At 43.9% G+C, this 27,948-nt stretch overlaps 1 protein-coding gene and 1 non-coding gene across 3 annotated transcripts in view; both read right to left on the bottom strand.

Moving 5' to 3' along the window:
- Window positions 1-332: 332 nt before the first annotated feature.
- TRNAD-GUC (transfer RNA aspartic acid (anticodon GUC)) lies at window positions 333-404 on the bottom strand. Its single transcript has one exon. It is a non-coding gene; the product is annotated as a tRNA-Asp (tRNA).
- A 14,167-nt stretch (window positions 405-14,571) lies between these two features.
- The window catches only part of LOC133353087 (protein tyrosine phosphatase type IVA 1), an 80,354-nt gene continuing 66,977 nt past the window's right edge, over window positions 14,572-27,948 (bottom strand). For both annotated transcript variants that reach the window (XM_061569207.1, XM_061569206.1), the window contains exons 4-6: window positions 27,020-27,150; window positions 20,589-20,663; window positions 14,572-18,328 (exon numbers count right to left, since the gene is read on the bottom strand). In XM_061569207.1, coding sequence (XP_061425191.1) covers window positions 18,211-18,328; window positions 20,589-20,663; window positions 27,020-27,150 — 324 coding nt within the window. In that variant the 3' untranslated portion in view covers window positions 14,572-18,210. The remainder of the gene's footprint in view (window positions 18,329-20,588; window positions 20,664-27,019; window positions 27,151-27,948) is intronic.

Genomic DNA, 27,948 nt, shown 5'->3' with positions numbered 1-27,948 from the left:
TGAGAATTATTTTATTATGTTTTATTTTTATTATTTTATTATTTCCATTCTACGTGACTTTACCGAAAGAACCAAGAAGATGAATTTGGAGGCTCTTTACATTTTCTCGTTCAGCGCCCTCTGCTGGATAAAAGTCACATCTATACAAAATATCCTCGCTCCCTTTGCACTGATGTGGATATGCTACACATACAAGATACTGTATGTTTAAATGTTACTAATTTCGCACTGTAGTAAAAAAATATATATAACAGTGAAGCGCAATGGATTCTGGCGGATGCGTAATTAAAGATAGGAGGGTTTGCTTTAATAACAAAAATAAAAATTGTGCTCTCCCCGACGGGGAATTGAACCCCGGTCTCCCGCGTGACAGGCGGGGATACTAACCACTATACTATCGAGGACTGCACTGGATGTGTAACCTCATCAAGCGCTCTTAGACCCAAACCTTTCTCCGTTTGAGCACCCGATCTGTCAATTGCCATTTTATTTTTCACACATCCCATCAGCCACGTGGCATTCTGGAAGTGCGTTTATTTGAAAAGCATTGTCTGGTTTAGATATTCAATGTCTCATCAGCAGCCAGGCTTGCTTGAACTGGTAATGTTAGAGGCATGGATCAGAGCTGGACGCAAAACGATATAATTCAAAACTCAAAATAATTGTGTCTTTCCAAAGTGCTGACATTTGGGCGGCCAATGGCTGGCAGCGAAAGCCACGCGGTGCCGTTGCTGAGCACAAAGACCCAAAACGCCAAAGGGGCCGTCCATAAATGACGTCACGCGATTTTAGACGATTTTTGACCCCCCCCCCTTCGTCACACGGCGTCACAAAAAGTCAGACCCCCCCTCAAATATGACGTCACAAAGCTCTGCCCCCCCCCCCCCCATAAAATAAAACATGCTTCAAATCGCTTTAAACTATTGGCATTGTAGTGCGTATTTAATGTGGCGCTGCACTCTGAGGTAGGAGAAAACATTTATTAAAAAGTATATTTAATTAAGTAGAACGTGTTGTCTATATTTATTTAAAGTTGCGCATTTTGATGTGACGTCACATTTCTCAACCCCCCCCCTTCGTCACACATCGTCACAAATGCCTGACCCCCCCGCCCCCGTAGGTGCGTGACGTCATTTATGGACGGCCCCAAAGTGCCATTTCAAAAACTTTATCCGGGGAGGGATCAATGTTTCCCATAAAAAACTATAGTCCCATATAAGTGTTAACATTGTTTTGAAGCACCCTGTACAATATAAAATTTCACTCTGCTTTTTCCCAATACCGTAACGTGTATCTTCTCTCGCGAGCTGCAAGGAGACAATTTAGCGTGCACCAATTTCTATTGCAGCACATTCAATTAGCAGTTAAAATACTCAAGTGGAATCTTGAATGGTTGATCGAACGGGTCGATCGGTGATTAAAGGGACATTTGTTAAATTCCACGTGGCACGAATACGTTAAAAACAAGCACGTGCCACGATTGTTGATGGAGATTGTTGATAGCGGAAACAAGCACGTGCCACGATTGTTGATGGCAATTGTTGATAGTGAAAACAAGCACGTGGCACGATTGTTGATGGCAATTGTTGATAGTGAAAACAAGCACGTGCCATGATTGTTGATGGCAATTGTTGATAGTGAAAACAAGCACGTGGCACAATTGTTGATGGCGATTGTTGATAGTGAAAACAAGCACGTGCCACGATTGTTGATGGCAATTGTTGATAGTGAAAACAAGCACGTGCCATGATTGTTGATGGCAATTATTGATAGCGAAAACAAACATGTGCCATGATTGTTGATGGCAATTATTGATAGCGAAAACAAACACGTGCCATGATTGTTGATGGCAATTATTGATAGCGAAAACAAGCACGTGCCACGCTTGTTGATGGCGATTATTGATAGCGAAAACAAGCACGTGCCATGATTGTTGATGGCAATTATTGATAGCGAAAACAAGCACGTGCCATGATTGTTGATGGCAATTGTTGATAGTGAAAACAAACACGTGCCATGATTGTTGATAGTGAAAACAAGCACGTGCCATGATTGTTGATGGCAATTATTGATAGCGAAAACAAACACGTGCCATGATTGTTGATGGCAATTATTGATAGCGAAAACAAACACGTGCCATGATTGTTGATGGCAATTGTTGATAGTTAAAACAAGCACGTGCCACGATTGTTGATGGCAATTGTTGATAGTGAAAACAAGCACGTGCCATGATTGTTGATGGCAATTGTTGATAGTGAAAACAAACACGTGCCATGATTGTTGATGGCAATTGTTGATAGTGAAAACAAACACGTGCCATGATTGTTGATGGCAATTGTTGATAGTTAAAACAAGCACGTGCCACGATTGTTGATGGCAATTGTTGATAGTGAAAACAAGCACGTGCCATGATTGTTGATGGCAATTGTTGATAGTGAAAACAAACACGTGCCATGATTGTTGATGGCAATTGTTGATAGTGAAAACAAGCACGTGCCATGATTGTTGATGGCAATTGTTGATAGTGAAAACAAACACGTGCCATGATTGTTGATGGCAATTGTTGATAGTTAAAACAAGCACGTGCCACGATTGTTGATGGCAATTGTTGATAGTGAAAACAAGCACGTGCCATGATTGTTGATGGCAATTGTTGATAGTGAAAACAAACACGTGCCATGATTGTTGATGGCAATTGTTGATAGTGAAAACAAGCACGTGCCATGATTGTTGATGGCGATTGTTGATAGCGAAAACAAGCACGTGCCACGATTGTTGATGGCAATTGTTGATAGTGAAAACAAGCACGTGCCACGATTGTTGATGGCGATTGTTGATAGTGAAAACAAGCACGTGCCACGATTGTTGATGGCGATTGTTGATAGTGAAAACAAGCACGTGGCACGCTTGTTGATGGCAATTGTTGATAGTGAAAACAAGCACGTGCCATGATTGTTGATGGCGATTGTTGATAGCGAAAACAAGCACGTGCCACGATTGTTGATGGCGATTGTTGATAGTGAAAACAAGCACGTGCCACGATTGTTGATGGCGATTGTTGATAGTGAAAACAAGCACGTGTCACGAAAGATGGCCGCTGCCGGCAAATTAACGCCGTGAAATCGCAATTGGCGGCACGTGCCACTCCCCGCGTGACTCGCCATTCCTAATGCCGAGGAGCGATGGAGTTAACGACAATCACGCGTTCACTTCAACGTTACTGCATTTCAATAACAAATCAACCACTTTGCATGAATACCACCCAAGGAGAATAACCCAGATGGTGCAGCGTGTCTGAAAAGTTATGGGCAACTTTTTTCGCACCGTACGCGGCCAACCATGCTAATCGGAGGTGTGTGGAGGGGCGGAGTGACGACCGACTAAATAACAACACGTGGGTTGCTAAAGCAATCGGGACCGAGAGTGGGCAAAGCCCTGGCAGATTAAACTTCGTTATTACGAGGGTGGCAACAAGGCAAGGAGCCGCACATCTCCCGAATTCACTCGGCAACGTTCGCAAGGAACAATCCGGACCCTTGCAGATTGGAACGCCATGCAGCAGCAGCAGGTACGACGCGTCTATAGGCTCCACGAACGAACGCGCGCATTTGTGTCCCACAGCGCAATGTGTTATTGAGCGCGTTTCGTGAACATGCAGGAGCTGTAGCAGCAGCAGTTCGTTTTGTCTGCTAGAGGCTCGTGTGAATGGAGCGGTTTTTATTTTCAAAGTGAAATCCTTGCGTCACATCGGTGTTGTTGATGTCGCTGAAGTAATGTACGCGTAATAGACGTTGAAAATTGACGTAGATCTACTGCTGGATGAAGGCCTTCTTACACACGGCCTCGGGCTTGTGGGGGATTGTTTGACCTTGCTTCACAATCATTGTTAGTTGGTGAACAATGCAACTTCGTTCGTCGAGTTCAGTGAGCTGATAACTGCGAAACTGTGCTCCCCCTTCTGTGCCATATCCATCTTCTGATTTCATTCTTGTCATATGTCTTCCAACTCGTATATATATATATTTAAATTATTATTGTCTAATGTCTCTTCTTATCACGCTTCTGAAATGTATATCTTCCCTATCTCTCTTCTATGCGACGTCTCTTCTGAATACGTCATACCTAATTCTGAATATATCTCTTTGAGTGATATCTGGACTGGTTATGGGGCTATCCAAAATCGCCAACCCACATTGACCAATGTGGTGAAGTATGGTTAAACCTGACAGCGGTGGATTGGCCATGGCTGAGAATAAAATTATGATTACTTAATACACTGTTATAATTAATAAAACAACTAAAGTAAAACCTTGGATTGCGAGCATAATTCGTTCCGGAAACGTGTTTGTAATCCAAAGCACTCGTTTATCAGTTGTGATCACGTGACGCTCGGCAGACCAAGCGTATACACGTGCTACTCGTATTGCAAGACCTCGCTCGTTTATCAAATTAATATTTATTAAAAAAAAATTTGCTCGTCTTGCAAAACACTCGCAGACCAAGTTAATCGCAATCCAAGGTTTTACTGTATTTGATTGCTCATGAATGTGATTGTGGCCACGCAACTCGGACTACGGACCACACGGTAAAGCAATGTAGTCGGCGCTTCTTCAACAGAAGAGGAACACATTTCGATTTAAAGCTTTCGTGACTGCAGGGATTCATCTTCTTGGTTCTTTCGGTAAAGTCACGTAGAAGGGAAATAATAAAGTAATTAAATTTTATTATGTTTCATTTTTATTATTTTATTATTTCCCTTCTACGTGACTTTACCGAAAGAAACAAGAAGAGGAACATCAAACGTTCACCAACTCTCTCCTGAAGCAGAATCAGAATATTTATTTATGCTGGAGAAATCCTATGAGCTATAAAGTTATTTTCACATGTCTGTTAGGGGCATGGGGTCAGAACGTTATAACAACAAACAATACAACAACGAGACAGAAGTGCAAAGTATAGGCAAGGTAAAACAAATAAAACTAATTCTAGATTTGAAGCTTTCGTGACTGCAAGGATTCATACTCTTAGTTCTTTCGGTAAAGTCACGTAGGTAAAAAATGAAATTAAAATTAATTAAAAAAATAAAACTAAGCAATTTTTTACTTTACCAGGTAAAGCTCAATAAGCCCTTTCGCCGTGGCCAGCAGACATTTGTCTCAGGAACATATTGCCAAATGAAGTGTTCAAATCGGTTCCTCCATAAATCCTGTTTGGACACAAATTCGCGTGAACACCCCCCTCCCCTCGTCCGTCCGGGAGCGCTTATTGTCTCACTTTGCGTTCGCGTTAACACGAGGTGGCCAATGCCTCGCATCACAGAGTCACGTCCTAGGGGTTCCGGTAGGCGAAAAGTGTAAGGGTGGGGGGTGTAAGCTATGCTGGCTATGCTTCAGGGGGCAAATTGTCTTTTTGTTGTTGTTAAAGAGCGAGGACGCACGATTTGACCGAGCAGGCCGGTGTGTGTACACCGCCACTGATCCGTGTTCGCCTGTCAGCCGCGTGACCCCTGCCAACGGTCCGGTTCACGGGGTCGTTGCCCGCGACGCGTGACGTTTGAGGCGAGACGGGGGGGGGGGGGGTCACGGGGGCCGTGGTGGGGGGAGGGTTCGCTGGTGGGTGACCAGTTACGGGAGTGGAGTGAGAAGAGGGCATTTAACGCGCGTTGTCATTTTGTACTCGTTGGTTCTTTCGGCGAATATTCTTAGGTTTTTTCTGTAAAGTCACGTAGGTAAAAAATTTTCATTAATAAAAGTAATCTTCTTGGTTCTTTCGGTAAAGTCATGTAATTAAAAAAATAAAACATAATAAAATTAAAACATAATTTTATTATGTTTTATTTTTATTATTTTATTACTTCCCTTCTACGTGACTTTACCGAAAGAACCAAGAAGATGAATCCCTGCAGTCACGAAAGCTTTAAATCGAAATAATAAAAATAAAATAAAATAAAAATCACAACGTTTCGGAGAAAACACAAGCTTCCGTCTTCAGGTGGAACCATCACAGCACGATAGCTGTATCAAGTGAGAGGATTTTTTTACCTACGTGACTTTACCGAAAATACCTAAGAATATGAATCCTTGCAGTCACGAAAGCTTCAAATCTTTCGGCGAAGTCAGGTAGTTGGCAATAGAATAAAAAAAATCACGACGTTTCGATCGCAACACAAGCGGGTCGTGTTTTGCAGATTTGCCACGCCTGATGACGGCTTCTTGTGTTGCGATCGAAACGTCGTGATTTGTTTTGTTTTATTTTATTTCTAACTTCGTGACTTTACCGAAATAACCAAAGAGAGTGGATTCCTGCAGTCACGAAAACTTCAAATCAAGATTGTCATTTTTGTGTTTATATATAATCTGGAATTGTACTGTTGCCAATTCATCTTATTCTTAGGTTTTTTCGGTAAAGTCACGTAGGTAAAACATCAAAATTAATAAAAATAAAATAAAACAAAAATCACGACGTTTCGGAGGCAACACAAGCTTCCGTCTTCAGGTGGAACCGTCACAGCACGATAGCTGTATCAAGTGAGAGAATTTTTTTAACCTACGTGACTTTACCGAAAAAACCTAAGAATATGAATCCTTGCAGTCACGAAATCTTCAAATATAGAGTCAATTAATCTGTCACTCTTGTAGTCTTGCCAACGTTTAAACACGTGTCCCCCTCGTGTACAAATGAACACCGTGTCGTGCTTGTCTTTGATTCTGGCAATTCCACATTCCTGAGATGGCAACCAGTTTTCCTGACATCACCCAGGTGCTGCTCTTGTGAGTGACCCTTGGGTGATGTTGATGTGGACATTGTAATCAACATCCATGGTTTATCCACTGCTGCATACAGGGGACCTCGCACTTTTAGCCTTTTCTCGCGATTTTATGATGCCACAATTCATCGAATGCGCTCGCACTTGTGGCAAATTTCGTCGCTCCATCTCTCTGTCGTTTACGTCCTCGGCGATGCATTCTCTTCTCTGGCTCCCATTGCTTTTTAATCGCGGGAATCATCCATTCCAGTCCAATATGATACCTTTGATTTGTATTTGTCCCACGGTTTGTGTACTTGTACTGGCTTTTGCCAATGTCATTCTGAGTATAACGTTAGCTGAATCGATAATACGCCTGAGTTTTTACCCGACTGGGATATTAACTTCTGTGCTCGAGGTTAGTTGATCCTTGTCGAACTAACAGCTGCAATCCTCGTTCTGACTATCCACGGATGATGAGTCTTTGCAAAATCTGTTAAACAATATTGTTAATTATAAAAAAAGCGCTCCATTTTCAGATGTTCTCAATCATGGGCCAGTGTCGCCTACTAGTGTTGCATGATTTCAGCTTTGTGGTCGCCGTAGTCTTTTGCAGTCTTCGGTATGTATTCATTATTGAGGTTTTATTGGGTTAGATCACGTAAATACAAATGTGCCGTTAAACCCGCCACCACCCGACAGCCAATCGGTAAGGTTTGTCATTAAACGCAACATGCCAGTTCGTTACTAGTACAGCACAGCGGTGTGTTGGAGAGCAAACGCACACATTTATATTTATGCAATCTAAATCCCCCCCAAAAAACCTATATTATGGATGATATTGGTCGCGAAAGCCTACGTGTTAAACTGACGAACCCTTAGGTATGTATGTTGAACTTCTTTTGCACCGTACGTAGTCAACCGTGCTAATCGGATGTGCGGGGGAAGGACAACAAACGAAATGCACACACAAAGTAAAGTGTAAAAGTAAGTGTACAATGGAGAGCGTAGACTGTGGCGGGCAGGGCCATACGATTTGAGATTGAGAAGCCCCGATGCGTTTATCCGGCGTGCATGTCCTTGCAGCGGACAGTCGGTGAAAACGGTATCGGGTGTACAAGAAAAGAGACCGGGAAATATTTAGTTTCAAATGAACCCGTTCGCAGAGTGTGTTTGAAAAAAAATGTGACTGACTCCGTGGGCCAAGCGATGAACATTCCTCCTTTAATCTCAACGTGTTGCTTGAATTCCCATGCCGATGGACTAATCTTGCTAATGCGTCAAATGCTGCTCCCCGCTGCTGCGAAATGCTGTTGCACTCGGCCCCAGGGATGGGATTCCTGAGTGGAATATAAGGTGTGATTTATAACTATGACACTGTTGGGTTCTTTTCTCGCCAAAGCTGGGGTGCCCAGTTTTGTTTATATAAGCATGCTACATCAAATATCTATAACATGCGAAATTTCAAAGGAGTCTTTTAAATCTACAACAGGAAGTAATCCTGCAGTTGCCATATGGGCGAGTACCTCCCATCTGACGTTAATCCATGTTGACGTGTACCTTAATCCAGCGTAGTTGCAGCTCTTCCCTATGAAGTTTTGTCATTCACACCTTGCCGTGCCACCGGCTACATTTCTTCTATGCACTGCAGCTCGTACCATCTTTGAAAGAGACCTTAAAAAATATTCATTACCTTGCTCCAGCATTTTGAGAATTGCAACAATATATTTTTTATTAAATTCTAAATTGTGAAAGGTATGATTATTAGCATTTACACTAAATATTCGATGTCCTGTGAAAGGGACACATTTTAAACTGGTTGTGTTTGTGTCTTTGATATGAGGACCCAATCGTGTACTTTCTAAGTCTGGAGAGTGGCATTTTCGAATAACCATAAGTTAAGTTTGCTGATACGAGAGTGGTTGAGTGGCATTTTCAAATTAGAAAAACAGTCGGATTCAACACGTCTAATGCAAATTGCATGAAAGCTATTGAACATTGCTTTTCAACTTCAGGATTCACAAGAGCGCTAGGGGTCTGGCTTTCCATGCCTTACGATTATAGCCGGTAGACCCATTTGAAGGGGGACCTCCTCTCCTTGGGGAGGTGAAGAAGACTGGCAGCCGTGAAGAGATGGGAAGTCGGTGGGATTTCAGGCCTCAATTTGTAAGCCACCCATCTTCAACACAACATTGCCAAACGCAGTTATTACGATTTTTTTTGACAATTTACAATATTTCACAAACGTATTTTATTAATGGAACACCCTGCTTGGTTTTTTTTATCATGGAGTGTTATTTAGTAACTTAATGAAAAATAAGTTGTCTTCTTGGTTCTTTCGGTAAAGTCATGTAGAAGGGAAATAATAAAATAATAAAAATAAATCATAATAAAATAATTTTCACGACGTTTCGGTCACAACGCAAGCAGCAGTCCTCAGGTGAAGACCAGGTCTGTCGGATGCTGTCTCGGGGAGACCTGGTCTTCACCTGAGGACGGCTGCTTGCGTTGTGGCCGAAACGTCGTGAGAATTATTTTATTATGTTTCATTTTTATTATTTTATTATTTCCATTCTACGTGACTTTACCGAAAGAACCAAGAAGATGAATCTCTGCAGTCACGAAAGCTTTAAATCGAAAAGAAAAATAAGTTGGTTAAAATTAGTTTTATAGTAATGCTTTAAGCCTCCCAGTTTTGCCGTGGAAGCATTCTGTTTTATAATGAATTCTCGCTGCACTTGGAAAAAGCTGCAAATCCATCATCGCCCGAGTTTGCACGAGGATCAGATTAAAGCATTTCTTGGCGGCGCGCGCGACGATGACTGATGAGAGTGGAGAGCGAGAACATTTTCTGACGAAGGCAAACAAAAAAGCACCGCATCTCCAGGAGGTGATGCTGGCGTTGAGCTTCTTGACGTCTCTCTCTCTGGGTGTTGTGACAATGGCAGTGGCTTCTGTGGGCACGGGGTTATAGGGGTAACCACGGGGAGGGAGGGGTCAAGAGTTGCAGTCGCCATGATCTGGGTGAGGTGGAGGGTGAGGCTCTGCCTCTCCCCCCGTAAGCCCTTTGGGACCCACAATGCCTCTCGCTGATCTCGTCAAGGAGCATACATCATCACGCGAACTTTCGGGCGTCATCGCAGCAGCAGCAGCGGCGGCGGCTTTTGTTAAGCCATCGAACAAAGAACTCTCACCTGCATCGCGCGCTTTCAGGTGCGCGCTTCTGCGGCCGTCTGGAACGCTCTTCCTTTCCGATATTCGGGAGCCACCGGAGCTGTGCACCTTTACATCGAGATTGAAAACTAATTTCTTTGGAACTGCCTTTTTGTTTTTTAGTTTGTTGTCCCTAACACCGTTGCACCTCCCGATTAGGACGGTTGGCTACATTTTGTGCGAAAGAAATTCCACATGCCTACATACGTACATAGGGGGCTAAAGCGGATTGCACCCCCCTTCCCACTATTGAAGGCTCAGCCCCCCTCATCCATTGCCTGATCGATGGCCACCCAGAACAAGACGATGTGAGGTGTCTGTAGAAGGCAATGCAGCAAGTTGGTCATCTCTCGTACTTTACAGTTTCCCTAGGCACTTCAACTTGCTCCCGCATGCAAAAGTAAGATTCGACCTAAACGAAAAAAAGTGTTTTGATGAAACAATGCAAGGCCAGAAACTCGAGAAAATTATTTTTGAGACTCAACGAGGCATTCTGGTGTAAAGAGTACCTTTTTTTTTTTAGTTTGACATGGCCAATGCATTCAGGTCTCCTGTGTAAAATGCATTCGCTTACATTTTTACATGACGAACATGACTGACTTATTCTGATCTATTAATATGGATGGTATATTTAGAAAAATATGAACAATGCCCTTTGTTTATCCAGGAAATATTCACCCCGTCCCGAGGCACCTTTTTTCAGACACGCCTTTTTTACATTGGGATGCCAACACCATTTAATGAGTGGCAAGTTAGAGGAAGCCCGGGTACCCAGAGAAAACCCAGGGACTATCTCCCAAAGGTCCACTCGCATTGATTCGGGACTCGGTGTGCTGTATTGACATCTGCTGGGCCACTTCCCGTCCCGGTGAATGCAGCAGCTTCACAATTGTCGTTGTAATCCACCAACCCTTGCCTCTAAAGTGCTAGATCACAGACGCGCGCCACCATTTCTGACTGAATGTCATCAACCAGGGGTGTGTGTGTGATGTGGGGGAGCGGTAGTGTAGCGGTTTGTGCGCTGCGCTACGAACCCGGCGATCCTAGTTCGTTTCCCGCTCTCAGCCAATACCCCAGTGACGATTTTCTGCACCGGTCCTGGGTCTCCTCCCCTAGGTTGACTCGGCCTCAAATGAGTACCTGTTGCGGTGTTTAAACATCATCACTGGGGACAAGGGCGGTCGAGCGTGGTGCTGGCCACCCACCCCCTCGTGTACCGTGCCGGCCTTCATAGGTGCTCGCTAACAGCACTTGCCCCATCTGTCTGTTAAAGCTATATGGGGGATCTTTGTCTTTGATATATGTGGTGGTACAGTGGTTGGCGCGCCGCGCTACGACGGCCAACACCAAGTGCCCATGATCTCCACCGGTCCTGGGCCTCACCTCGGTCGACTCGGTCGGCTCGATCCCAAATCGGTACCTGGTGCGCTGCGTTAACGTCACCGCTAGGGAGGCAAAGTTGGTCCAGCGTGGTCCTGTTCTTGTCACGTTCTGATCTGCCCCTACTGGACATTTGTGAAAAAGAGCTTTATAGCAGCTAATCGGATTCCTCCAGTGTATATATATATATTAAGATTTCTGTACCGTGCCTGCTTTCATTAAGCGATCGCTCACAGCACTTGCCTCAACAGCCCGTGAAGGCTAAACGCGGGGGATCTCTTTGTCTTTGTGTGTGTGTGTCTATTTATAAACTCTCATTTTTATTTGGTTGCTTCAGAAGGAAGAGAAACAACATCGGACCCCACCCCACAGCAAACGCACACAATCAAATAAAGACAAAGTATTTCCACGCATTGAATACAAATTAATAATCAATCACAAAAACAAAAAGTCCCTCCACGCCTAATTTTGGAAAACTCGCGATCATGACACACGGAGCGGTTGAAAGCACAATGCAGCCTTGGCGAAAACAAGTCTAAGAAGAAAATAAATATTTGAAATGATTTGTTTGTACCATCGCATTGTACTGTTGCATAATGTGCGTACTTCGGGTCGGTATTCAATTTCGCCTATTGTTTATTCTGTTAATAATTAAGCAGTGTGCTGAACGCTTTAATTACTCTGCTCTAATCTCAATGGACGGTACAGGGTTTTTAACATGCTATTTAGACTTGTGTTGTACAATTCTTAGCATTCAATCCATTCAAATATGCTCAATGTCCCCCCCCCCCCCAATATATTGCTATTAAAAAATTGCTATGTAAATAAAAACAACAATTTGCTAAACCTTGGCCACAATATCTGGACTTGTCTTCATATAAATCAATGCATAGAGTTATGTTTATATGATTGTGGTTATGGTTGTACTTTATTAATTCCTAATCTCTGCCATTACATACAATGAAGCAAGGAATGGTAATAAAGTTAAAACGGAGCAATGTAATACAATACACTAGTAGACATTATTGTAAAAAATAAAAAAAGTCCATCCCATGTGTTAGTGAATTTTTTAAAATATTTTAGGCAGGAAATGAGTTTTCAAATTTATATATTTTTCTGGGTTGGGACCCCCAGACACCCTGGAAGATTTGGTCCCCCCCCAATGTTGATTCCATGGCTACGGCCTTGATTCAACCACTCCTTAGGATTTAACCGTCGATGTGTTTTATACATATTTCGAAATAGCAAGTAACATACATTTTATTTATTTATTAGCCGCCAAATAAAGTCTCCACCGATACAGACAAAGCATCTCACGTCCCCCCCCCACCCTTACAATGGGAATGTTTCCACAGCAATGCTATCAGTGTCGATATTCAAAATCAACAGTTTTATTTTTTATTCGTTATTAAGTCAGAAAAATCTCAAAAGAATTTCAGGACTTTTTGAGCAATTACATTCACTTAGTCTTGCATGGGGTCGGAAACGCACAATGCAAATCTTACACTTACGGAGGGGAAAACCACCCTACGCGTCGCCCAGACGATTCACGTTTCTATTTGATGCCCTGCCATGTCGCGGCTACCTCCATAGTCCAACGTTGGTATTTTCACCAAGTCTGTGAACCACCAGCCCGTGCCTCCCCAAGTGCTTGATCAGAAGCATGTACTCTCGTGCTTGGCTTTGTTTCGTGCATAGGAGGCAATTCTATTTTTATGTACCGTATACAATCATGAGCATGGCTTCCATAATAGTTTTTTGGATTGGCATGGCTTCTTTTTTATTAAAGTGTGGGTTTTCTCCCGAGTTTCATCAGCATTCAAGTGGTGCCTATAATTGAATGTCCATATTCCTGTGACGAGGGCTACCACTGATTTTTCAATGTGAGAATTGTAGAGTTGCCCATTTTTAGATGGCAGTAGAGCAATGGATTATTGAATCTATCTGTGTGGAGTTCCATTAACCCTTCATGTGCATTGGTTTTCTCTACATTCATTGTCATTTCTCCCACTTGACGAACACTCATCAGTGGAATCGGTCAAACATCCCAATGTAGAACCCTCCTAAAAAAAAAGTTGAAATTCACTGACGCTCTGCTGGCTGAACAAATGTGAGGTTAATTTTGTATCGGTGAAGGCGAGTTGCCCAAATAATTTTGGCCATCCCTTTAGGCGGCTAACAAATACTATATATATTTTTCTAGATTTGAAGCTTTCGTGACTGCAAGGATTTCATATGCTTAGGTTTTTTCGGTAAAGTTACATAGGGGAAAATAAATAAGTAATAAAATGCAATAATATAAATAATAATAGAAATAAAATAATAAATCACGACGTTTCGAAGGCAACACAAATAACTAGTTATTTTGCTGTGCTTTTTTACACCTGATGAAGGAAGCTTGTGTGTTGCCTCTGAAATGTCGTGATTTATTATTTAATTTCTATTATTATTTCTATAAAGCTTATTATGTATTTATTTTACCTACGTGACTTTACCGAAAAAACCTAAGAGTACAATTTTTTTTTGTTACCTGCTATTTATAAATACGTATAACACACAGACGAATACATCCTAAGGGGTGTTTTACATTTTGATAATTGTACAGCAGTAATCTAAATAGCATGTTAACAAACAAAGCAAACCTGTACCGTCCCAGGGACATGACTGGAGGTCATTAAGGAGTCTCATCTTGGTTGACCGGGAATTGAACTTCCATCGCAATTGGTAGCCCAGCTGATCTGCCAAACTCGCCGCTACACGCGAGCGACATCCTGCTCGTTTCCTCTTCTCCCGACGATTATTTAACGAGGCACCATTGTTTCGCGTGCCATTTATATTGTGTTCGAAATACCAGTGCAGACCAAACTTGGCTGGGCTGCGATCAACCGCGAGCACCGCTTTTAATGATGAAGTTTTTTTTTTACCATGTTGCGACAGTGAACCGAGATAGTTTTAGTTTCGAACGGGGCTGAGAAAGGAGTGATTATGGCCTGTTGCTAAACCGTCCTGGTGCTTTTTGTCCAGTTTGTTGTCCTTCCCCCGCACCTCCGATTAGCACGGTTGCATATGTACGGTGTGAAAGAAGTTCTACATACATGTGTGTGTGTGTTGGTGCTTCATTGAGCATCCGTAAAACGATTGCTGCAAGTTGAGCGATTTTTTCTTTACTCTTTTAAAGTATCTCTGACCCGATGTGGCCTCTGATAGAAAAGATCCAGAATGCACTGCGTGTGTACACACAAGCCTTGACACAAGCTTCGACTTTATTGAGGCCTCCCCGTTATTGCGTGCAACTCACAAGACCGATTTGAAAACAGACCCTGTAAGCACTCGACCTATTTTTTTTCACTACACGCTTGAACGATTCACCCCCCCCATTCGATGAATTGTCACGAATCAAGGTCGTCGTAACATACGAGAATAACATTCTCCTTTTTACCATCTCCTCTTGTATTGTTTCTCCATTACACCCGTCCCATTTTTGTACAATCGCCTTTGCTCCATCACTCACTTTTTATGCACACACATCATAAATACAGCAAAGTAATCGATTCTCACTCGCACAAATTCTACGCGTGTATCCCGAGCGCAACGGTCAATAAGAAATCGATGGATCTGTTCCACGCTTTCTTTTCATTTATCAAGGGCAAGCAATTTGAAGGCAAGCGGAGGAAATGTCATGTCTGTGATTCCCACAACGCTCCGTTTACACCATCTGCGTGTACCCTTCAAAGTTCGGTCATTGATAGCCAAATGCTCGTGTCAGACCATGAGTGTTTTTTTTTAGTATTTACAGATGCCCTTGCTACGGGGACTTTTTTTCCGGTTAAGTGGCCTCTGCACTGCTAAGTAGTTTGAGGCGGGGGGGGGGGGGTATCTATACAGAGTTCTGCAGTGCAAAGGGGAGCCACCGGCCAGACTAGCCCAAAGGCTTGCGAACATGCACACGTGTGTGTGTGCGTGCGCTGGAGGTGGCATGTGAAGAGACGTGTCTGACTGTCTGTCTGTTTTTTTTAAACCCCGTTGACATTTCAACCGTGCTTTCCGCATGTAGGCGCAAAGTCTATTTCAGTTTGTATCTCCTTGACAGCAGTCGCATGTCTCGCTGACTGAAGGGCCCAGAGTAATATCACACTGGCGTCTGCTTAATGAACGGTTTAAGCACTTGCCTTGCCCAAACCACGAGACCTGCGCTGCAAGCCTTGCAGGAGAGAGTGTGTGTGCAAATATATATACTCTTAGTTCTTTCGGTAAAGTCACGTACGTAAAAAATTAAATTAAAATAAAAAAGTATTTTTATTTTTATTAATTTTAATTTCATTTTTTACCTACGTGACTTTACCGAAAGAACTAAGAGTATGAATCCTTGCAGACACGAAAGCTTCAAATCTAGAATGCAAATATATAATTGAAATACATTGACAACTTATTTGCAATGTGTCCATTGGCTGCCTATTATGGCTTATAACATGTTTCTTTTATACCTTTTTTAAATCCTTTATATTAAGTTCGCTTGGTTGCTTATGACCGTGCAAATCTTTCGGTCGTTTTTTAACCCACTTCCCGTGATCCAATCGAGTTGACATTTTCCACACAGACTCGTTGTGCGTGACAATTAATGTCCGTGAAAACAATTTTCCAAAATTTTACACTTTTTAGGACAAAAATATATTTAATTACCAATTGCTTAATGGTGGCAGGCAATCATCTGACCCATAGGTGGCAGCCATCTCAAGCCAGAGGACGAGAGGACTCTTGCCGCCACGCATATAAAGGATTTATAGTGAAAAACGTTGTTTTTACGGGTTATACTTGTTGTTTGTTTTGTTTTTTGAGTACTTCAGTGACCATGCTGATACCGGAGAAGCGGATTGTGTCATTTGATGGGCGCTCGGGGCTCAAACTCCGCTCTCAGGAGGATGTTGTGGCCTCTGTGTTTTGTGAGCCCCTTGGCTTTGGCTGGGGTTCTCAAGTCCAGTAAAAGATCGGAGCCACTTTTGCCTACCGCTCCAAGCTTTGACCGGCGCATCTTGTGAGCGCCACGAGTCACAAGATCGCATTGGCTACTTTTTAGGCAATGCCTAATTAATAAAACATGCAGATTAGATTTTTTTAAATTCAGTCTTGTCAAGTACCAGCATGGTGAAGTACGATCAGATAAGTCGCATAACCCATACAGCATGGGGGGAGTCCTTTACTCAGCAATCCTTCTGTAATGTTAGGGTAGTCACCTATTACATATTTGACAATGCATTTCTTTATCACTTATGGTGTAACGTACATATGTTATTGCATTTATAAATTGAAATTGCGCTGTCTAAGCATTTCCAATGGACCATTTGTGGTCTACCCAGTGAAATACAAAAAGAACTCAACACATGAGTCTAACACCGTGGCCTTAAAAGTTAAAGTATATCATAGGTGACGATTTGGGCAATGGGCCTTCTTCACAGCACATGTGCCGAAACGCCTCCTATTCTGTACTTTTTTTAAGGTGGCGTTAATGAGCAAAGTCGGTGGACCACTGCCAACGCAGTATCACCTGGACAATTAGTTTAACCTGCAAACTCCAGACTGAGCATCAATCATGCCATTGATACAGTAGCACATGGACAAATAATGTAATCCGAATTCCACCCACGGGGTTTTTTTTGTTGCCATTTTTGCTGTCCCAGTTCTTTTTAAATCTTAAAAACTCTCACAGTACCGAATGCTCGCAACCTCTTGACCCGAGTAGCTTGAGCACACAGACTGAACCGCGCCCCCGCAGCCTCGCTCTTAAATTGCATTGCAACGCTGTTTTACATGATATCGTCATGGAAGGCACAAGTGTGTGTGTGTGGTTTTATTTTGAATAGCTGAGTCAGTCTTTAAAACAATTTGAGCTTTTAAAAATACATACGTAAAAAGTGCAGATTTACAGTATTAGGCAACGTCACTACATGTATATCATTTCATAGTCTGATATCAAACAACAGTTAAAATAACAGTTTGTATTCACATACCTGTTCCTTCACATCTCAATTACATTATCAAAAATATGACAAGGTTTATGGCCCTTTGTTTTATTCAAAAACATCTGAAATGTTTTGATATTTCAGAACGGCATTGAAATACAAATGCGTTTTCCTGCAGACGCATCGACAAGAAAGCAGTGGCAGTCTTTGTTAAAAAAATGGCTCCTTTTTGTTTACATTTTGGTGTAGAATTTTAAGAGTTCTTTTCACTTTCCGCTTTGAAATGCGTTTTACTTGCAATTCGTCCACTGGCTGCTGATTTTAACTTGTTTTTGTTGATTTGATCAACAAAATGTTCAGTACAGAAGTGAAGCAAAGTGTTTTGAGACATCCTTATGATGTTAGTTGTGGAGGGGGGTCTCGATTGTAGCGTTTTTGCAGAGAACCTTGAAGCTGATGGAGTGGGCAGGCGAATCCTCTTTGCGTCAAGTGTCTCCTTCAGCTGCCGCATAACGGCGTGACCACCCGCAGACGACAGCATGCACCTCCTTCCTTCCTCCGTTCATTCATATTCCACAATTCGACATTCGCAACAAACACTGCTTGAAGCAACTGCTCATGGAATTACACCGGGTTTTGTCAATTTTTGATGGATTCATTATCTGGAGGGCCGTAACTTTTTTCAGGTTAACTTGTTGATTGCATAATCAATGCTGGTTGTTGTTAAAGGTCCACATTTCATATCTCCTTCCCGGTTTGTCGCTTACCCTCTGCACCAACCGTAACTGAAGCATTGGCAGAGCGCCTGTGTCTCCTCTTGAATTGATTCTTCTCCCGCTGAACTTGGGTTGAGTGTCTTCGCTTTTCCGGCACTTCCCAAGTGTCCGTTTTTACATTTCGTCGTCGTTTTTTTCTTTATTGGACGCAGCAGCTGTTCTTGTGGCCGTTAGAATCCTTGAAACGCAGTCGCATCTTGGGCCGGTATTTCTCCAGGTACAGCAGCTGCTTGCTGTTAATAGCCCCTCGTCGCTTTCTGTAGGGGCAGTAACCAGAGGGCGAAATAAGTTCAAGTTCAACATTCTTTATTTATGCATTTCACTCCCAAGCCAATGAGAAGCTCCATTTGGTCTTATGAAAAAAAAGTGCAGCTTTGTTTTAATCCTGGCAAATGCTTACAGATTCTTAACTTATTTTTCAGGAGGGGGTTCTACAGGGTAATTTTGTGGCCAATTTCATTCTGAATGAGGTGGCGTGTTGGATGAAACCAGCGCGCCCGGAGAAAACTCGCACACGAGGGGATATCGGTCAAACCTCTGGACAGATGTGTTCGGTTCACTTGCTCGTGTGCTTATGTCCTGGCCACCTTGCAGCTCAATGGGTTGCAATTTAAAGAATTTTCACATGTCCCTTTATCCACCGTCACTGCCAACATAACGAATCGATCTTGATTTGAAGTTTTTGTGACTGCAAGAATCCATACTCTTTGGTTCTTTCGGTAAAGTCGTGTGACTTTACCGAAAGAACCAACGAGTATAATGCATCGAAAGCATGGGTTGCCACACCTGGCTAACGAGGCCACTATAACCTGCTGAGCTAACACCAACTCTGTGGGGTAGTCCAATGATGATCGACTGCCCTATGGCAATTATTGCTCCCCACCATGGCGACGTGGAATTTGCACGACCGTCGCAGAGCTTGCCAGTTCAGATGATCGTGGAAAAAGAGTCACGAGGGGGCAGTGTTGGACCGCTCGGCCACGAAACTTCGAGGCGAGAGACCGATGCCTCCACACCCGGCGGTGATGAACTCGGTCTCGGTCGTGAGGGGAATGAACAAAATCAAATAACGGCAGTGCATATTCTTGGATTTTTTTTCGGTAAAGTCACGTAGGTAAAAAAAATTAAAATTAAAATTAATAAAAGTAAAATAAAAATAAAATAAGAAATCACGACGTTTCGGAGAAACCACAAGCTTCCGTCTTGTGTTGCCTCCGAAACTAAAATTAAAATTAATAAAAGTAAAATAAAATAAAAAAAATCACGACGTTTCGGAGGCAACACAAGACGGAAGCTTGTGTTGCCTCCGAAACGTCGTCATTTTTTATTTTTATTTTACTTTTATTAATTTAAATTAAACATTTTTTTTACCTACGTGACTTTACCGAAAAAACCCAAGAATACGAATCCTTGCAGTCACGAAAGCTTCAAATCTAGAAACGGCAGTGCAGTCCAAACATAATTTAATTTGCTAAAAATTAGGGCCTCCTTAAGCTGTGCCCATTGCTCTCTCAAGGTACCGACGATGTCACAATTCACCTCGCGCCCGCGGACGAGAATTGTATCGCTCCATCTCCATTTCCCTCCCATTCCATTGTGTTTCTCGGCCCCACCAGGCGTCACACCGTTTGTTTCTAGTGATAAGTCTTACCAACACCCCCCCCCTATTTTTTAGACTCCTATATATGATCAAATCCATGTGTTCCTCATTTTATCTATCGGTGCAAATCCAAGCGTGCATCTCGCCATGCTTCTTTTGCGCACCCTGTTTGAACTTGTTCCATTTTTCGTCATTACCTTCCCATATTTCTTTATCGACATGGTTTGGCGGGTAAGAAACACCAACATTGTTTACACACTGGCATGCTGCTTTCGCATCAGCTTTAAAAAAAGCACACCCAACCTGCTCTCTTATCCTCCTCCTTCATTTCATTAGGGGCCGTCCATAAATGACGTCACGCGATTTTGGACGATTTTTGACCCCCCCCCCTCGTCACACGACGTCACAGTCACAAAGTCAGGCCCCCCTCAAATATGACGTCACAAAGCTCTGCCCCCCCCCCAAAAAAAAAAACATGCTTTAAATCGCTTTAAACAATTGTCATTGTAGTGCGTATTTAATGTGGCGCTGCACTCTGATGTTGTAGGAGAAAACATTTATTTTAAAGTCTATTTAATTAAGTAGAACGTGTTGTCGATTTTTAAAGTTGCGCATTTTAATGTGACGTCACATTTCTCAACCCCCCCCCCCTTCGTCTGACCCCCCCTCCCCCTAGGTGAGTGACGTCATTTATGGACGGCCCCTTATTTGAATCTTTCCACGTCCAATCACCTGCCATAGGAATCCTATTTTACAGTTGCCCCTCTGACAGATCTAATTGTTTACTGGACTTGTTTTACACGAGGTGTCCTCTTGCACGGTTGATTTGAGGACACCTGATTGATGGCGGGGAAGAAGAGAATAATGACATTTTTGAGACCAAGTCACGAATATTGCATCGTGATGTGCGGACTTACTGCCTGATGAACTGTACAGCGTCTTCATACTTCATCCCACTCTCGATCAGCGCCAACGCCACCAACACGGGAGCCCTGAGAGGGAACACGGCAAAGCCCGTCACGCCGCCAGCCGAGTGGAAATGCATATCTCAAGTTATAATGAGAGTGCCATTCAAAACCAGCTTGTGGGTATGTACGTTAAACTTCTTTCGCACCGTACGTAGCCAACTGTGCTAATCTGAGGCGTTGTAGTGGTGATTTTGTAGGTGGATGTAGCTCGCATTAGGAGTTTGCAATAAAAAAGCACTCGATCATGGTGCCTTTTTCCCAGTATCTAAGTATGAAAGGTCACATGATGTAGCTGCTCACCCTGAGCTATGAATGCTCTGATTCGTGTAGCATTGTCTTTGCACTGTTCGCATTTTGGCATTCCCTGGTCTGATAATGGTGACACTCGGCCCTAAGAAGGCTGTGTCTGGTGTAGGCCCAATCGGTTTCATGGACGATGCAAACATTATCAGAACATGTTTGTTTGCACGTTCACCACAAGTACGTGTGGTGAATGCGGACTTAATTCCTTGCAAAAGGTTTCCATTTGGTGTTTGAACATCTTCACCTGTTGTATTGCAAGAAAAGGGAAAAACCTATTATTTTTCAAAAAGTACTTTGCCGACGCTCAGATGGGAAGTAAGAGCGAGCCATGGGCAAGCGTTGAGAACTTTGTGTGCCAAATTGATGTTAAGTCTCCAAGGGCAGGGAGGGTTGTTTCCTTTTGTCCGATTGATCCAAGCGCACAGATTCCCAGCACCTCCCCTCGCGCCGTATCCACGGCTCAATCGTAACGCTCCCTTTGCCTGCGAGCCGTGGACTGCTTATTTACCTGCTCTAGCGATTCTGCATTGATTAATTGGAAAAGTCTCGGGTGCCAGGTTGAAGAGCAGACATGCTAGACTTACAACGGAGTCTATTCCAATGGCGTATTCAGAGTGCAATGGTCTATACCAGTGGTTCTCGACTTCCTTTGGATTTGCGTGCCCCCCCCCCCTCGCCTCCAATCACGACCACTGGTCCCTGTGGTTCCCCCCCCCACCCCCCACATTTCTAAGGTAACACTAAACATAATTTGTATGCTATTGCCTCAATTCAATGCGGTACTGGTTAGACATGCGTGCCATTTTGTGTATTGGTGTGCTTTGCAATGTGCTGCTTGACATTCCCCCGCCGACGTTCATAATATCTCCTGCACGGTGTCCATGCTGCAGCCTGTGACCTCCCTGAAAGGCCTTCAAGACCTCCCTCAGGGGTGGGGTGCGCCCCACGGATTGAGAACTGCTGGTCGATGCCATTCTTCGGAATCAGAACTTGAGTTGCGTTGTGTGCCACGTGTCCATTAGGCACACAGTGATTACGACTGTGAAGGCGCGTGCAACAGATTGTGCATCTGTGCGCTAAGCATATGAACCTTAGGGCCGGACCCCGGGGTCCCGCATAAACGGAAGTCGAAATCGTAATTATTTGATACATTTTTGGCATCTCCGTCCCACCGCGCACATAAACGCAGCGACCCATCTGGCGCAGATCATTCTGTTGTCGTGTCGTCCAAGCGCAGCGAGGGTTAATGCGCAGAAGAAACAAAACTTTGAAACGTTGATTAGCGCATCGTGTAGAGCTCGTCGAGAGGAATTGATTGCTGTATCGTTCGTCTTCAACGGACATAAAATGACGCTGCAACGCAGTTTATGCGAGAGCCGGTGGCTTATGGGACCTCGGGGTCCTGCCATAAGGTTCATATGTAGATTGATATAACTCGAGGCTAATGAAACGAAGAAGACTGACAATTAATGGGGACATGCAAGATGGACAATATAAAAAATATGGTATAAACAAGACCTAGGTTACTTGATTTTTGTAATCACAAGCTGGTATTGTAATGAGTAGAATAGTGAAACCGTCGACAAAGGCTGGTAATAATTCACTGATCATTATTTAATTCAAGAGTCTATTCATTGCCCTTGAGGCTTGTTACCTAAAATCGAGAGTAGCTTCCATTCTCTAACACGTGACGTTGCCGTACGCGAAATAAAAGTGAGAGATTCGTACACCCACAATTCGATGCATGGTATTGTGAGCCTAATGATTGTCTTCATCATTGCCTCCTGACCCACAGACACCACAACCCATGCCGTTATTGTGGAAGCCGAGTTGTGCACGATCCCTGTAAAAATCATCAGGCACCACACTACACCAGTCCCACGTGGATTGACAACACCTGCAGTATTTACCGTGCTCCCGTGTGCAATGTCAAACAGCATACTCCTTCACTTTACATCAGTTTGGGGGGGGGGGGGGGAGGAGTCCATTCTCTTGAGGGTTTAAGGTCACCTGGCCCCTAGATGGGTGTGTTGCTGCCCCTTCAGAGGTTATAGGCCTCTCAATGCTGCTTGGCTATTGTGAAATAGTTGGGCCATCCATGGGGGTGGGGCAGTGGAGTTGGGTTAGACGGGGTCTGGTTCAAGTGAGGATTGGCGTAGGGAGGAGGGGTGTTATGGAGTGGAGCGGATGGAGCGTTATCCTATTTCCTTACAACCCTTGAAATAACTCCCGAGATGAGTTTAGTCTGGAGACTCTAATTAGAGAGTGGCGACGCGAATGTGGGCTATCGCATTCGCAAAAAAGGAGGTCCGACTTGGGTAGGGCAAGTCACTAGTCGGGACTGCAAACTTTAACGGGAGCCAATGGAAGTAATGTGCTTAAACAGGGACAATCCAAGGAGAGAGATGGAGCAACTAAATTATAGTATAGTGTAAGTAAAATGGACTGCAGCTGCGTTTTAAAGCAGAGGTATGCGTGTGCACATGTTTACGTGTGTGCCTTTCACCCGCCCACTTTAAAACGTTGGCACAAGTCCTTGCAAGCATTGATGGGGCTTTCTTAATCATAGCAGTTCCTTATTAAGCTATGGGAACACAGTGCTACTTTGTGGCTTCAAACGTAGCTGTAGGAGAACCTGGTATTAGGCTGTGATGTGGGCAAACACAAGGGGAGACTTGTGGGACGGGACCACAGCCAATCGGAATAAAGGCAGGTTATATGCGTGGACGAATTGAGTGCAGCAACAGCGCTTTGCATCTGAAGTCGTTTAAAAATAAATAAATCTGTCCCCGATAAAAGGTTGGTTTAGCAGCAAACTATGTGGCGCCTAGTTTTTCTGCACCGTGGTATTACTGTACCGACACTAATACTAAGTGGTTGTAAATATATTTTTTCGGCCCTTCTCAATTCACTGCTCTGTTGGCCTTGGGGGATTTTTTTTATTTCCCACATTTTACTGCGCTGGTCAGTGCGGGTTGGTGAAGGGTCCAGGATCGGTTCAGATAGCACTCGCCACTGATGTTAGCCATGACCCAAGAATTAAATTGAGCTCGCTGGGTTCGCAGCAGAATGCACTAACCACTGTGCCACCACTCCGCTGTAGTATTTTGGTGACGTTTAAGGAATGTTCAGATCTAATGCTGTATCTAACAAATGTTCATGGCTGTGACATATGTAAATTATAATGATCTAGAATGGCTAGAAATCGGAAACATGGTGCCAACATGAGGCCTATGACCAACAAAATCCTAAAAACGAGAATTGTGTAAATTTGGGTCTGCCATAATTAATTACAAAAATGTTGCATTTTTTTGTATTTAAACCTGAGCCTATGGAAGTTTTCATATTGGGATATTTTAAATGGTGACAATATGAAATGAAATCGTTAAATCAAACCCATACTTTTTAAAATTTCGGCCCACTGTTTTTGTGCGTTTTTGATCTTTGGTTAAGAATCAAACTCGGGTTGCTGGGTTCATGGTGTAGTGTCCTAATTATTGTGCCACCAATCCTTCACAAAGACTGTAGAGGCCCTGATTGCAGCTTGTGTCCTCTTCCTTCCTCGAATCACGGAAAACCACACGGCATTTGCGACAGATGGAGGTGGCAGCCAGGACATCGTGATTTATGTAACATCACCCTACCCCATTCCCCTCGATTCCATTTAGAGATCTATTTTTGGTTTTTTGGACCTCTCGATTAAATCGTGGACTGGTTTCTACAAGGCCAGCGAACCATGAGTAATCCGTGTGGAAAGGCCTGCCTCGACTCACCCCGGACACTGCCTTTTAATAATCCCTTAATGGGGACAGATGATAATGCTGGAACAAAAAATAACACCCAAGCGCTGATCAAAGGCACTGCGGTGGAGTGGCCTTGTTTAGCACGTGGCACTTAGGGAAAACGTGACGGCTGTGATGAAGGTGGAGGAAAACAGTTCTGCTGTCGATGGGGACAATTTTCAAGTGACGATTTGGCACGAGTGCTTGTACTCGTGATTTAGTTTTTTGTGTGTCGCGTGCGTCGCCTTGTTTTTGGTGATGTGAAAAGCCTGTGAATTAACCACGCCGTTACGGAACATGTGAAAATGGAACGAAGCATGGGCAATAGAGCTCTGCCGCCTTATTGGTAGCAAGCGATGCCTGTACATGTGCACAGTTTTTTGTGGAATTGTGTTTTTGTTATGTCGGTGTCATTTGCATAATTTCCACACAGTTGTTGGGAATGCTTGCATAGTTCAGTAATATATTATATTGTCTGGTATGTAGTTGGTCATCGGTGAGTGAGTGTAAATGCTTGCGGTTTTCTAGGTCTAAAACGCGGAAATTTGGCAGAAATGTAAGATTTCTGGGTCTCCTGAAATGTATCATTGTTGAACCCAGACTTTTGTGAACTTTCACATGTGGATGGCTTTAAGAGGCACTGAATCCAGGTTAAACACTAGATGGTAAAATCCATAGACAAAATTTTTCATTTTCATACACCAGCAATTGGGGGGGGGGGGGGGGGGGAGAATATTTTCAGGTTTTTTAACCCATTGTACCAGTTTAAAGGGTAAAAACCTACTAATATATTTTGCCACTGGTAAAGGACGTCTCATAGTGTAAATGCTTACCCGAGCTCTCAATACTCTGAGAGTGCGCTGTTTTTGAGTTGGTACGCCTTTTGGCGTCATCTGGTCCAACACCAATGGAGACTAGGCTCTAAGAAAAGCTGTCTCGGGTGTGGACCAATCAACTTCAAGGACAGTGCATATAATTATCATCATCAGAGTTGTTTCTTTTTGTTTGCATTTTGACTGCTTGTGTTGTGGTTATTGAAAACATGATGCCTTGTATAAAGGTGCCAGTTTTTGTACCAGTTTAAAGGGTAAAAACCTACTAATAAATGAAATCTTGCTTCTTGAGGTTTTCACTTGCGGCTGAATGCAAATACTTTACTGTATTCTATTTAACTGCCTGAATGTGGGGTGGGGGTGGTGGATTCTAGTATCGGCACCCATTCCCAAAATAACTTTTGTCATCAGCAAGATAACTCTTGAAATCCTCATGGTTACTCGTCGATAAGCATGGATAATACAATGAATGTTTAATCATTTTGGGTTACGCCTCTTAGCCACAAAAACAAGGATAATAGGATAACATTCGCACTTCTAGTAGAGAACTTCTGGGTAAGCATCTGCAGATAAAGGCAGACAATATGATTTATCTCAAATTATGGGTAACTTGTGTGCATGACAGGATACATTTGGGGTCGGTCTTTAACTGTGAAATTCGGCCAATAAGAATCCATCTGCGAAATGTCACCTACATGTGCTTGTATGCACGCAGGTACGTATTTGTGTACACGCGCACGTGTGTGGAGCGGTGGTGTAGTGGTTTGCGCGCTGCGCTTCAAACCCGGTGTCCCCAGTACGATTCCCACTGACGGCCAACACCAGTGATGATTATCCGAACCGGTTTTGGGACTCCGCTAGGTTGACTGGAGCAGTGTGTAAACATCGCCACTGGGGAGACAAAGGCGGTCGGGCATGGTGCTGGCCACCCACGCCCCTCGTGTGCCGTGCCGGCCTTTCATAGGTGCTCGCTAACAGCACTTGCCCTATAACAGTCTGTTACAGGCTATACTGGGGAAAATCTTTGTCTTTGTACACACTATCTAATGAGAGCATTTAGATACTGTGTATCTGCGAGATGCAAAATTTGTCTTTATACCAGAGGTCGCAAACGGGTTTTGATTCCTTACCCGTACCCGTACCCGGCCGCACCAGGGTCGCAAACGGGTACCCGTACCCGGCCGTACCCGTACGGGTATGGGTAGGGTACGGATATCGGGTACCTGATTGCGACCTCTGGGATGAAGCCATGTTGCAGGCGCGGGTGGGCTGATTCTAGTAACTTGAATTGTGAGAAGAGACAAGACGTTGGGAAATGAGTGACACAGTTACTCACCAGTGACTCACCGCCTACCCGTACCCGGCCGCACCAGGGTACCCGGTTGCGACCTCTGCTTTATACACGTGTTTACGTATGCCGTTGCTGAGCTATTTGTCGTCATCCTTTGCAAGAAATGCTTACCTGCCCAGACCAGCAACGCAGTGGACGGCTACACACGATCCCGGGTCCTCGCGAAACTTTGTCTTGAGAAGGCTCAGCCAATCGTCGACCACTTTCCCAGGGGGTGGGGCGCCGTCGTCAAACTGCCAGTCCTGGTTACAGCGAAAACATCAACACGCTCCCTTTTTATTTATATCTCGCCTTGCCCCGAACAATGTCTGTGACACCAAAGGAAAAAGTTCAAATCGGTCACCCAACCCTTGCACAAAATGGCACCTTTAAGTTTGCGGTCCAGATAGCTGGAGCGGTGGTGGCTATTGCACTTAAACCAAACCTATGTTTTACATTTTACCAGGTAAGGCCCACTGAGCGATATAGCTCTTTTCAGAAGCCACCTGGCCACACATGACAACTCGACGAAGTGACTTATGTGGAAATTTATAGCAGCCCAAACCTCTAAGCACATTTTGATTCTAAATGTGGAGGGGGAAAAACCGGAGGACCCAGACAAAATCCACGCAACCACCGGGGGGGGGGGGGGTGGGGGGGGAGACATACACGCTCCAAATATAGAGGGGCCGGGATCGAACCCACGACATCCTGACGCGCACTTTGTCTGCAATGCAGCACTGGAGAGAAGCAGCGAGGCTTGGTGGATGTCACGCACGAATGTTGCGTAACTCCCCTTGCCGTGAGCGTCGAGGTCGCTATACCCTGGGATTGCCAGGAGAAGGCAGACGAGCAGAGTGCAAGCTGTATGGGGTCGAGGATGTGGGGCTTCTCCAGTGTCATGCCACTTATGCACGCTCATGAAGTGGCTGAAAACATCTTTATGTTGAGGACTGCAGAGCTTTGGAAATTTGTTGGTGCCGGCTCACCGCCTGGCAGCTGCCTTCCGGGATCATCTGCGGTTCTTCGGAGATTGCGAGATGCAATTTGCACGCATGACA

The sequence above is a fragment of the Lethenteron reissneri genome, chromosome 42 (assembly GCF_015708825.2).
Source record: "Lethenteron reissneri isolate LAM-NWPU_2019-01 chromosome 42, ASM1570882v1, whole genome shotgun sequence".
Lineage (NCBI taxonomy): Eukaryota > Metazoa > Chordata > Hyperoartia > Petromyzontiformes > Petromyzontidae > Lethenteron > Lethenteron reissneri.
The sequence above is the reverse complement of the archived record's forward strand: the minus strand, read 5'-3'. Positions and strand labels throughout refer to the sequence as shown.